Genomic DNA, 12,578 nt, shown 5'->3' with positions numbered 1-12,578 from the left:
GGAAAAAGACTATATATATAAGAGTAAAATTATAAGCAAAATCAATTATTTTCAAAATTATTGCCAGGGAATTCGAAACGGAAAAAATCAACAGATAACGGATGTCTAGACTTTGTTTAGAATTTATACGCGAAAATTATGTACCTTAACATTTTTGTGAATAAAGATATTCAGGCATTGTATACAAATACCGGTATACATACTCAACTGAACACATTATTTTATCTCGCCGTGCAAATAACAACTATTTAAAAATAACTAGTGGCCGATTTCGCAACGAATCTCTTCAGTATAAAGTTACAAAATGTGAATGAAATAACTTACCTAATTAGTCCACAGATATTACTAAAAGATATTGAAAATTACTAAAAATCTTAATGCATTATTTCACGAAAAATCATCATAATCTAACAATATACGTCCACCACGAGGGAAGAATAATTTCAAACTGACACGCATTGTGCAAGATTTTTTATCTGACTGACAGATCAGAGTGAAGTTGGCATACAGCGCCATCTTGCAGGAAATAGCTCAAGTTTTGCAAGTAATACATATTTCAACTCATAGATGACACACATGGTGTCTGTTATATATTTGTTATTGATCTGATACGTGATTGATTTATATGACATACTAATATGTAATTACAATAATTTTGACATGTAATTAATATTAATAATAATATTTTAAACCTGAGCTATTACGCCTATTAATCAAGTGATTAAAACAAAATATGTGAAATAAAAATAATGAATATAATATGACAGCGATAGAAATTGTTTCTGTATAATACTTCTTTATGCATTGCATTTAGGAAAATAACAGGTAATTTATAATACTACTTCTAAAATATTCTACGCATTTCCTCTATTTTTTATATTCTCTGGAACTACAGTTTCTTTTTTATAATTTTTCTTATAACCTCAAACTGTTTGCTTTACTTTTTAATTAATCCGTTTTTATTTCTAGTCATGTCTGTCAGCGGCAAAAGAAAAGAAATCTATAAATATTTGGCACCATGGCCATTATATTCTATGAATTGGAGTGTGAGGCCGGATAAAAGATTTCGCTTGGCACTAGGTAGTTTTGTAGAGGAATACAATAACAAAGTACAAATTGTATCCCTAGATGAGGACACAAGTGAATTCAGTGCTAAAAGGTTAGAGAAGAACAATAATAATAATCTCAAACTTATTCCATATAAAAAATCCCAATTTTTTGTATTGTAATATATTCACAAATAATCAGAATTGGTATGATGATTTGAAACGCCCTATTAATAATAGTAAGTCATTATTATCATTATTCATTATTATCATTATTATTAATATAATTATTCACAGCACATTTGACCACCCATATCCAACAACAAAAATTATGTGGATACCTGATTCCAAAGGCGTATTTCCCGATTTGTTAGCTACAAGTGGTAAGTTTCTTTCACTTTGTAAATATTTCAAGAGTACCATAAGTTATAATAATTGATAAAACGTCTGCTCTAGGTGATTATTTGCGAGTTTGGAGAGCTGGTGAACCAGACACAAGATTAGAATGTGTGTTAAACAATAATAAAAATAGTGATTTTTGTGCACCTTTAACATCATTTGACTGGAACGAAGTAGACCCAAATTTAGTTGGTACTTCTTCAATCGACACAACATGTACAATATGGGGTCTTGAAACTGGCCAGGTAAGTTTATTGTGATATCTAAATATGCTCTTTATACCGTGATGTTTTAATTTATCGTAATCAAATATTTTTAAATATTCCTAGGTTTTAGGCCGAGTTAATTTGGTCGCTGGTCATGTGAAAACTCAATTAATAGCTCACGATAAGGTAAGAATAAAAGCTTTCATATAAAAAAACAATGAAGCATGTTACCTTATTACATTTTTTGATTTCCAGGAAGTGTATGATATAGCATTCAGTAGGGCTGGTGGAGGACGAGATATGTTTGCTTCTGTAGGTGCAGATGGTTCTGTGAGAATGTTTGATTTGAGGCATCTAGAGCATTCAACAATTATATATGAGGTATAATCCTATACAAATTTCTTCTATAATATAATTTAAAATATTGAGATTTGCATTATTTTTACCTTAGGATCCTGCACATACACCATTGTTACGATTGGCTTGGAATAAACAAGACCCAAATTATTTGGGCACTGTAGCAATGGATGCCTGTGAAGTTGTTATTTTAGATGTCAGAGTCCCGTGTACACCTGTTGCAAGACTTAGCAATCACAGAGCTTGTGTAAACGGCATAGCATGGGCTCCACACAGGTTAATGATTTTTATGACATCAACAGTATTTTTTAAACTTGTAATGAGAAATAGCTAATCTGTATTGCATTAATTATTACAGTTCTTGCCATATCTGTACTGCTGGTGATGACCACCAGGCTTTAATATGGGATATACAGCAAATGCCTAGAGCAATAGAGGATCCTATTTTGGCCTATACTGCTGCTGAAGGTGAAGTTAATCAAATACAATGGGGAGCCACTCAACCAGATTGGATAGCAATTTGTTATAATAAAGCTTGTGAAATACTTAGAGTTTAAAATAGTTTTTATGCGCAAGCCTGGCCTGGTGATGATTTTATTATAACATATTAATTTTATACAAATTAAGAACAGAAAATACTTGAGACCTAATAATGATAAACATTTAAAAATGATGACACCTATTTACAAAGTGAATAAACTTGCCTAACAAAGTTTAAACTTTGATTATTATGAATTTAATTGTTCTTGTCTTCTAAGGATTGAAATCATTTGCATTTATAAATACTGTTCAACTGTATAGATGCGGAGACTAAATCTTTTATTTGATATTAGTACAATTGAGAATTCTTGTAAAAAGAATTTTCTTGTATCAAGTATGTGGTTTTATTAATATTTTAAATTAATTGCCTAATGATAAAATGTTTTATGCATTTAATGCAATAAAAATCTGAATTTTATAAAGAATAAAAATATTATGTAATTTTTTTTAACGTTTTACCAATTTTTATATATTATACTTAGCAAATAATCATGTGACAAACAATTCAATCCTAAATTTTAATTGCAGAGTTTTATATATTTTAACAATTTTATTATTAATAGCAATCCTAGTTATTAAATTATTAATCTGTAACATATAGAATATAAGTCTAATTTATTGTGAAATTTTGTAGTGCATCTTTTATAATAAAATTAATTTCATAAAACTGTCTGAATTATTTTTTACTTAATTTTAATATGTATATTATACCACAAGAGGTAAGCCAGAACCAGTTACCTTATATAAATATCAAATTTTAAATTATTTAAAATCGGTTTTGTTTTCACTGTTATTGTATTTGTATTAGGACATATAATAAACGTCGAAGATTTATTCACAAGATCTTTTTTATTTCTTTTATAACTCCGGTAATTGATAGTGGGGACGAAATTCTTCAGACAATTTAGCCTTCAAGTAACTGGAAAGACCGCGACGGTTTCTTTTCAGCCTAGTTTATATAAGTGTGTTCAGAAAGCGAATTATCGTCTTGGTATTTAGATTTACTGAAACTAAAACCAGTTTAAAAATAGGATTAAATTAAAAATAAATCCTTGTTTCAAATATAATTAAAAGCTTTTGCATAAACAGTGTAAAACTATAGTTTAAAATAAATTTGAACTATCTAGATTAGATCATTATATGACTATGAAAGACTACTAAATTCACTTCTAGTGACATGATTTTATGAAATTACTTAATTAGTATTATCTACAAATAAGGCGAAGAATTGAATAGAATAAATTTACTACAACGTTTTTACTAATTTAAAGTTTGTTGACCGAATACTATTAGAAACATAGAAAACAATAATATTTGGAGAATAATTTGTCAAGTTTATGTTTGTCACGATTCAGTAGATAATTACCGTAATTGAATAATTGTTAGAAAATTATGTTCATGATATTTATATATTTTAAACACGGCTCTTAACGAAAATAAATAGCAACAAATTTAAAGACCAATTAGAAAAATATTTTTTTAATTTAGCTACAAATCATGTGAATTGATTTACAAACTTTACTCATAGTTTTTCATGATATTCAATTGCTTAGTAAAATTCTGTATAGCAAACACATTTCATAGCTTGATAACAATATTTGTGTCGCATAATATTTTTATTCGGTTATATATAAACTTTACATTCGTATCTATATGTGAAAATTTACATATTTAACACTTGCTTAACAATTGTTTGCTTGATAATTAAGTGTCCAACGCAAACTAAACAATAGGCTTATCATTTCTTTATATTGAGAGCAGAAATATAATTTCCCGTGTCATATAGCATTTTTTGCTGAAAGAGTTTACTTCCAAAATTATTGGGTACAGTTTTAACCCTTGAAAATGTCAGAACAGTGGGAAAACAATGAATCCATTAAATTGCTGAGAGAATATTTACAGATACCAAGTGTTCATCCAGATGTTGATTATGGTGAGTATTTTAAAACGTTTTTAAAAAATTCTAAACAATTTTAGTAATAAGAGTTAAACACGTATGCATTTATTTAACATTTATTTTTTCATGCTAAAAAATTATTGATGTACCAGACGATTACTTCAACCATTAAAAAATGCTTTCAGAACCGTGTGTAATATTTCTAAAGAAAATAGCAGATTCAATAGGATTGAGATTTTCTGTCTACAGATGCCATCCAAAAAAACCTGTGGTCATAATGACCTGGCCGGGAGCCAATCCAATTTTGCCAGCAATTCTATTAAACTCTCACATGGATGTTGTACCAGTATCTGAGGTACTAATCTATATGCAAATGCCATCAAAAAATTCCGAAAATCATGATGATAAATAAAAAAAAGTATTTATTTAGAATTAGTTATTAGGTATTTGTTTCAGTTTGTAAACATGAAAACATTTTGTTGAACCACAAAAAGAACTAGGTATCAATTATGAATCTTGTTTGTAAATTTTTTGGAATGGAATATTATTTGATATAATTTAAATTTATTATTTGTTCTCGCATGTAAATTGAATTACAACCGAGCAGAAATTTTTATTTAGGTTTTGTTTAGGCCCCTTTGTATTTGGAATCATTAATCAGAAATTTTACAAAAATGATTTCAGGATAGTTGGATCTATCCTCCATTTGAAGCACACATAGATGATTCTGGAAAAATATATGCACGAGGATCGCAGGATATGAAATCAATAGCTATACAGTTTATAGAAGCTGTGCGTGAAATGAAAGAAGCCGAAGTCGTTCTTCAGAGAACAGTACATTTAAGCTTTGTTCCGGGTAAATCAACCTCAATTATTATTATTATTTCTACAGAACAAAATAACCTAAATTATGTAGCTAGTCCATTCACCTTTCAAATTATTTTCATATTTTCCAGACTCCATTTCTGAGTAATATATAATAAGTATATGAGTCTCTATATTATATTGACCCTAAAAATTGAAAATAACAACATATTTTCCCACATTGGGATAATATAATAATTTCATAATTAGATAAAATTTGATTTGATTCAGATGAAGAAATTGGCGGCGCATTAGGGATGAAACTCTTTGTACAAAGCGATGCTTTTCGAGCTCTCAATGTAGGTTTTTGCATGGATGAAGGCGATCCTAGCACTGAAGACCATTATGATGTTTATTATGATGAAAAAGTATTGTGGAGTAAGTAGATGAACAGATTACTTGTTAAATTATATTTTAGTTTATTAAAACGCATACGGAATATGAAGTTGTTACTCAAATAAAAATGCAATTGTATATAAATGAACGTGACCATTTTCAACGTATAACAATAAAAATATTTAAAATTACTATTTGAAATAGGAACAATAAGGAATATAAGGAATAAATAAACAGGATATCTATGAAAATTCCAAGTCGAAACAAGTGAATTCGAATAACAAAGAACAATGAACAATTCAATATGATTCCGTATCTTGTTTTTGCAAACAAATGCACAAGATATAATGCAGAAAACGACAAATCTAATTCTATTTATGTGCTTGCCTATTCGTTTCAATTATTTAAGAGCATCCTGTTTGCATGAAACATACAACCGTTTTCAATGATTCCAAAACTACTAGAATATCCTAGATTTTCCTAATATAAAATATCCTAATGAATTTGACCAGAAAATATTCTAAAACGTTTATTTATCAGGCTTAGAAATAACATGCAACGGCCAGCCAGGACATGGAAGCAGCCTGCAACCAGACACAGCGGCTGAGAAAGCGCGTCTGGTGATTGACAAATTTACTGATTTTCGAAATGAGCAAAGAGAAAAAGAATTCATGGAAGCCACTTCAGTTAATCTGACAATATTGCAGGTGGGTGCAATATTGATTGCTATAAGATACATATTTTAGAAGGGAAAAAATGAATGGGCTAATATATTTTAAACAAATGAAAAGAATCCCAAATCCCAATAATTTAGTAAGAATAATATTAGTAACTTTTATTTTTATTTGCAGGGCGGCGTCCAATCTAACGTTATTCCTGATAAAATTAAATTAGGTTTCGACGTACGCGTTGCAGTTAATCAAGATCATGACGAAATGGAAGCACTGGTATGAATATAGAAAACATCGAAATAATTGATTATCAATAACAATTAATAATCAGTGTTTGTTTGAACAATACATTGAAATTATGCAAATAATTAAAACAATAAAGTATTCATCAATAATTTAAAACAATGAACTTAAATATAGTGATGAAATCAATAAATTGTCAATATTGAATAAAACGCTAGATCTAATATCCACTATTGTTATAAGAAGCCTTTGTTTCTCGTAAAGATAATAATAGTATGAGTTTATTTAGTAAATATTAATTACTAAATTGATAAAATTGATAACATAATATGATAAAAACAGTTAATATCAAATTTACAAGTCTCTACTTTTAGATCAGAAAATGGTGTGAAGAAGCTGGTGAAAATGTAAATTTAGAATTTAAAATAAAAGACCCTTACGTTCAACCCACGGTCCTGGACGAGACCAACAAATTCTGGGTCGCTTATAAACAGGCCACTGATGAATTGTAAGAATAACAAATATTTCATTGAAAAATATTATTTATAAAATATTTTTGATTTCATAGAGAAATGACTCTCGTGCATAAAATCTGCCCTGGAGTTTCGGACAGCAGATATTTGCGTCAGGTAATAAACAAGAATAATAATTTTCAAATACGATTAAAACAATACTATGATACAACAAATAAAGTTGGTTTTTATGATTTTGTGCTTATTAAAGTTGAATTGTATTCTTAATATTTATAACAACCGTTAATTATTATTTTCAGCTGAATATTCCAGCAATTGGCATGTCGCCAATTAATCGCACTGAGTACTTGTTGCATGATCATAACGAGTACATAGAAGCTGAAACGTTTTTAAAAGGAATCCAAATTTATAAACGGATCATCGAAAATGTTGCTAATGTTCTTTAATTTAAGAAAACAAAAATAGTCCTATTTAATCATGTTAAATTAGATATCAATGATTATATAAAATATGTACCATATGCATGAATATAATAAATTAATATTGATGAATTTATGTTTATTGTTTTATTGCAAGAACTCAAAAATATTTAAATTCAGAAGCAAAGTAAATTATAATGATAATAAATAGGAATCATAATATGAAAAATTTGATTGAATAATATGAAATTGATTGAAAAAATAGAAATTTAAGAAATGAAATTTCATATTAAGTAACAACTCATTAACGATGATAAAAATCGTATGATAAAGCATTAGATCTATAACAAACAACACGATAATGAATGTAATAAATATTTGAATTTCACATAAACAATTTTTCCATGCCATATCAATTTTATCTGAGAACGTTATCTATCGCAAAACCACCAATGAGATTTATAGCAAAAGCCGCAAATGTTATATGATTTTGGTATCTCTTCTAAATATATATTCAAAATAGTGTTAATTATTTTGACACAAAAAACAATAAATTAATGGTGCATGGCATCTTGTCTTAAGGCAAATTGCTGAAACTTCTCGCACCGAAAATTGAATTATTGAAATAAACTTTGCAAAACTTTTAAAAAATTAGATTTTTGAGAAATTTTGAAATGTTTGAATTTTTTTTATATTTTGATTTTTTTTTCTATTTTGATTTATTTTGAAAATTTCGAACATTTTTTTTAAGCAATCGCGCTGCATAGCTAGTCGAAATATCAAAGCGCGTGAGCGCTGCGTAGTCGTCTGACATGTAAACATTGGCACAATCTTTATAAAATATATGATAATTCGATGTACATATGTGTAATGTTCATTTTTTACCGCCAAATTGAATTATTTTTCACTTTTTTTATTGCATCTCCGGAAACGCTGGACCTGCTTATCAACAATTTCACCAGTTGTTTATTTCGTCAATGCAAGTGAAATGTCTTTTGAATTATTTAAATCAGACGCTCCGTTATCTCAAAAACTGAAATACCATTTTTGGCACTTTTTGCCCCGTATCTTCAAAACGGCTAGACCACCTTTGCCAAAAACTAATCAGCACGTCTACTTATTAGTAGGAATCGATTGTTTTTTTAATTATTGAAATCAATTGATCCGTGTTTGCGAAATCGTCAACAAAAATTTGTATCCGCACACACACACACAAACACATACATCCATTTTTTCTAAGGTATGCAAAAATGTTCAGAAACCTTCGAAACGTAAAGATATATAAAAATTTTCATTTTCGTTTTTTTGCGTTTACTTTAATTTACCATATCGGAAGTTAATAAATAAAATAATAATAATAAATAACAAAACGTTCTCATAAAAATAAGCTTGATTTTAATTTTGCACACTAGATGATAGTAACTAGGTTAATTTTTTTGACAAAACGTTGAGGAAAAAAATGAAAGTTACATCGTGATTAATAAAATAATTTTGTGAAAACATTTTCAGCTGTTTTAAAACATGTTTTTTTATACCACTTTTATATCCAATTAATTAATTAATATAATTATTATTGACAAAAATAATTATGTCTTTATAAATTAAAAGTGTTTATTCATGTTAATTGATTACTTAAATTATTATCTCTAAGTAAAACATCGAATCGTAATGAGATTTTTTCTCTTTAAACATTTTGAGATTCTGTGTAAGCAATTGTCAACACAAAGCCACGTGACACACTCACAGCTGATAAAAGCGTCAACTCTCACACACGTTGATCATTGTTACATCAGCCTAGCGAAGTGATAGTTTTTATTTTTATTAAATAAAATATAAATTAAATAACAATATTAAATTAATAACAAATTAAAATGACGAGTCCTGACGATGCTTTGGCAGTAGCTAATTTTCGGGAATATTTACAAATACCGAGTGTACAGCCGAATATAGACTATGGTTCGACTTTTATTTACATTACTATAAATATGAGAAAAACTAAAAATAACTGAAAATATATTTTCATATATTCTTCCTACGATAATATTTTATTATATAAAGTTTAAAAAAAAGTATATTTTAATTCATCACTATGGATATTATTTTCATAGAATGTAGGTCAGATATAAATATTAATTAGTGAGATAATATAAAAATAAATAAAATTGAATTATCATGTATTTTATTTATTTTTATCTTGTTTTCTTGCAAATTCCGAATAAAAGATTAAAGATGCACCAGATATATATATATATATATATATATATATATATATATATATATATGTGTGTGTATATCTGGTGCATATATATACAATATTTGTATATAAATAATCTTATAAGTTTTAAACCAGAGATATATATTTATACATACATATATGTATATATATATATTATATATATATATATATATATTATGAAATTCGTGTTATTTGAATTACTCATATGAGATCCACGAGCCTAATGATATTTAGACTTTCATAGAGATTATATAAATTTAATTTCTCAGAGCCATGTGTGAAATTTCTACAAAAGCAGGCTGCCTCTTTGAATTTGCCTATCCAGGTTCATTATTGTGTACCAAAAAAGCCAATTGTTATTATAACATGGCCCGGTCAAGATCCAACTTTACCATCTGTTATGCTTAATTCTCACATGGATGTTGTGCCTGTTTTTGAGGTATATTAAACCCATTTTATACAATGCTTTGAAATTTAAATTCAATAAATACAAATTTTTATATTATATATTTATAGGATTTCTGGACTTATCCACCTTTCTCGGCTCATGTTGATGAAAGCGGAAAAATATATGCTCGTGGATCTCAAGATATGAAATGTGTGGGTATTCAATTTATAGAAGCAGTACGAAGACTTAAGAACGAAGGAGTTACTTTGAAAAGAACTATTCATATAAGTTTTGTACCAGGTATCATTAAAAAAAAAAAAATGAAATCTGCAAATAGTAATTTAAACATTTATTTTTTTTCGAAAGATGAGGAAATTGGTGGACATGAAGGCATGGGATTGTTTGTTAAGACAAGAGAATTTCAAAACTTGAATGTTGGTGTTTCATTAGACGAAGGCATGGCTAGTGCCAATGAAATTTATCCATTATTTTATGGAGAAAGAAGTCTTTGGCGTAAAAACTATTTATTAATATATATTTTTGAAAGGCAAAATCTATTAAACTGTAAGTAAATATTTTTTAGATGTTCATATTCATTGTCATGGTGATCCTGGTCATGGATCTTTGATATTGGAAAATACTGCAGGAGAAAAAATGAGATACATTATGGACAAGTTCTTCGATATGAGAAAGGAACAAGAAGACATATTGAAACAGAATCCTAGTTATAAATTAGGAGATGTTACAACTATCAATTTAACGATTCTAAAGGTAATGTACATATGACAGTAACTCTTTATTTTAAATAATCTTTCATTTCAATGCTCCATTGGATCTTTGAGCGGAGGTGATTATTATTGTGAACAGTAATTAAATTATAATTGTACTATGTATTATGATAATTTTTGTTGCATATATAGGGTGGCGTACAAAGTAATGTTATCCCTGAAGTTTTGACGGCCGTTTTTGATATACGTATTACACCATCCTTAGACCACAAAGAATTGGAAGAAAAGGTAATAAAATACTTAAAAATAATGTATAATGTGTAATATATATATATATATATATATATATATATATATATATATATATATATAACCAGATACGAAAATGGTGCAAAGAAGCTGGCAAGGATGTTGAAATAGAATTTGAACAAAAAGAACCACTGATAGCAAACACTGAACTGAATGAAAGCAATAAATTTTGGACAGCATTTAAAAGAGCTACTGATGAAATGTAATTTGCAAATAGCAAATATAATGCAATTGACATATTTTTCATTGTGTTTCAAATATTTTTAGGGGACTTGTTCTTGAACCACAAGTTTTTTCCAGCTGCAACAGATAGCAGATATATAAGAGAAGTAATATAATATATAATTTCTATATCGTTTATGTTTGTAAACAATAATTGGTAAAAGGGCTAGCATTATATGTTTGCAAAAACTGCTTCAATACATATGATTTGATCTCTTTTTACTAGCAATATAGTTTTTTACGCATGTGTGTATATAACTTCGAATCCCATAAAAATAAAATAATTTATTTTGATTCAAATTAATAGATTGGACTGGGCCGGCTTTTGGTTTTTCTCTCCCCTGAATAACACGCCAGTATTGCTGCATGACCATGATGAATATTTAGATACAGAAACTTTCCTTCGAGGTATCACAATATTCAAGAAAATTATTCAAAATGTTTCTAATGCTGAATAAATTCTAGAATAAGATCAAAAAAAATTTATAAATATGTTTTGATTTTTAAATTTATATATATATATATATATATATGAGCAGAGATACGAAAATGGTGCAAAGAAGCTGGCAAGGATGTTGAAATAGAATTTGAACAAAAAGAACCACTGATAGCAAACACTGAACTGAATGAAAGCAATAAATTTTGGACAGCATTTAAAGAGCTACTGATGAAATGTAATTTGCAAATAGCAAATATAATGCAATTGACATATTTTTCATTGTGTTTCAAATATTTTTAGGGGACTTGTTCTTGAACCACAAGTTTTTCCAGCTGCAACAGATAGCAGATATATAAGAGAAGTAATATAATTATAAATTTCTATATCGTTTATGTTTGTAAACAATAATTGGTAAAAGGGCTAGCATTATATGTTTGCAAAAACTGCTTCAATACATATGATTTGATCTCTTTTTACTAGCAAATATAGTTTTACGCATGTGGTATATAAACTTCGAATCCCATAAAAATAAAATAATTTATTTTGATTCAAATTAATAGATTGGACTGCCGGCTTTTGGTTTTTCTCCCATGAATAACACGCCAGTATTGCTGCATGACCATGATGAATATTTAGATACAGAAACTTTCCTTCGAGGTATCACAATATTCAAGAAAATTATTCAAAATGTTTCTAATGCTGAATAAATTCTAGAAATAAGACCAAAAAAATTATAAATATGTTTTGATTTTTAAATTTTATATTTTGTTATCTAACTTGATATCAATTTTTATCTGTATATAAA

General features: G+C 27.8%; 3 protein-coding genes across 3 annotated transcripts; all 3 read left to right on the top strand.

Moving 5' to 3' along the window:
- The first annotated feature begins 684 nt into the window (after positions 1 to 684).
- Positions 685 to 2,693, top strand: LOC113389802 (DDB1- and CUL4-associated factor 7). Its single transcript, XM_026626812.1, has 8 exons — positions 685 to 825; positions 970 to 1,159; positions 1,344 to 1,429; positions 1,503 to 1,690; positions 1,775 to 1,837; positions 1,907 to 2,032; positions 2,103 to 2,284; positions 2,367 to 2,693. Exons 2-8 carry the CDS (start codon positions 972 to 974, stop codon positions 2,563 to 2,565), a joined length of 1,032 nt encoding a protein of 343 aa, XP_026482597.1. The 5' UTR covers positions 685 to 825; positions 970 to 971; the 3' UTR covers positions 2,566 to 2,693.
- Positions 2,694 to 4,393: 1,700 nt separating this feature from the next.
- On the top strand, positions 4,394 to 7,478 carry LOC113382507 (aminoacylase-1A-like). The gene is made up of 9 exons (XM_026620854.1): positions 4,394 to 4,481; positions 4,631 to 4,800; positions 5,130 to 5,301; positions 5,541 to 5,687; positions 6,186 to 6,352; positions 6,497 to 6,592; positions 6,934 to 7,067; positions 7,128 to 7,188; positions 7,332 to 7,478. The coding sequence occupies exons 1-9, from the start codon at positions 4,394 to 4,396 to the stop codon at positions 7,476 to 7,478; spliced, it is 1,182 nt and encodes a 393-aa protein (XP_026476639.1).
- A 1,824-nt stretch (positions 7,479 to 9,302) lies between these two features.
- Positions 9,303 to 12,515, top strand: LOC113374111 (aminoacylase-1-like). The gene is made up of 9 exons (XM_026614365.1): positions 9,303 to 9,407; positions 9,957 to 10,126; positions 10,204 to 10,375; positions 10,442 to 10,588; positions 10,659 to 10,846; positions 10,996 to 11,091; positions 11,181 to 11,314; positions 12,074 to 12,134; positions 12,334 to 12,515. The coding sequence occupies exons 1-9, from the start codon at positions 9,323 to 9,325 to the stop codon at positions 12,478 to 12,480; spliced, it is 1,200 nt and encodes a 399-aa protein (XP_026470150.1). The 5' UTR covers positions 9,303 to 9,322; the 3' UTR covers positions 12,481 to 12,515.
- Positions 12,516 to 12,578: the final 63 nt, after the last annotated feature.

This window comes from Ctenocephalides felis, unplaced genomic scaffold, assembly GCF_003426905.1.
Source record: "Ctenocephalides felis isolate EL2017-DRISC unplaced genomic scaffold, ASM342690v1 CF-g0.4_SCAFFOLD_00845, whole genome shotgun sequence".
Taxonomy (NCBI): Eukaryota; Metazoa; Arthropoda; class Insecta; order Siphonaptera; family Pulicidae; genus Ctenocephalides; species Ctenocephalides felis.
Note: the sequence above shows the minus strand (reverse complement) of the source record. Positions and strands in the feature narration are given on the sequence as shown.

What these genes read in the sequence shown, in the direction of transcription:
- LOC113374111 (XM_026614365.1), top strand. Translation starts at nt 9,323, where the DNA reads ATGACGAGTCCTGACGATGCTTTGGCAGTAGCTAATTTTCGGGAATAT. An exon ending in TCATATAAGTTTTGTACCAG is followed by an intron (nt 10,376 to 10,441) that starts GTATCATTAAAA and finishes TTTTTTCGAAAG; the next exon opens with ATGAGGAAATTGGTGGACAT. An exon ending in AAAAGAGCTACTGATGAAAT is followed by an intron (nt 11,315 to 12,073) that starts GTAATTTGCAAA and finishes AAATATTTTTAG; the next exon opens with GGGACTTGTTCTTGAACCAC.
- LOC113382507 (XM_026620854.1), top strand. Translation starts at nt 4,394, where the DNA reads ATGTCAGAACAGTGGGAAAACAATGAATCCATTAAATTGCTGAGAGAA. An exon ending in TCATCCAGATGTTGATTATG is followed by an intron (nt 4,482 to 4,630) that starts GTGAGTATTTTA and finishes AAATGCTTTCAG; the next exon opens with AACCGTGTGTAATATTTCTA. An exon ending in ATGACGAAATGGAAGCACTG is followed by an intron (nt 6,593 to 6,933) that starts GTATGAATATAG and finishes CTCTACTTTTAG; the next exon opens with ATCAGAAAATGGTGTGAAGA.
- LOC113389802 (XM_026626812.1), top strand. Translation starts at nt 972, where the DNA reads ATGTCTGTCAGCGGCAAAAGAAAAGAAATCTATAAATATTTGGCACCA. An exon ending in ATTCAACAATTATATATGAG is followed by an intron (nt 2,033 to 2,102) that starts GTATAATCCTAT and finishes TTTTTACCTTAG; the next exon opens with GATCCTGCACATACACCATT. An exon ending in ATAGCATGGGCTCCACACAG is followed by an intron (nt 2,285 to 2,366) that starts GTTAATGATTTT and finishes TAATTATTACAG; the next exon opens with TTCTTGCCATATCTGTACTG.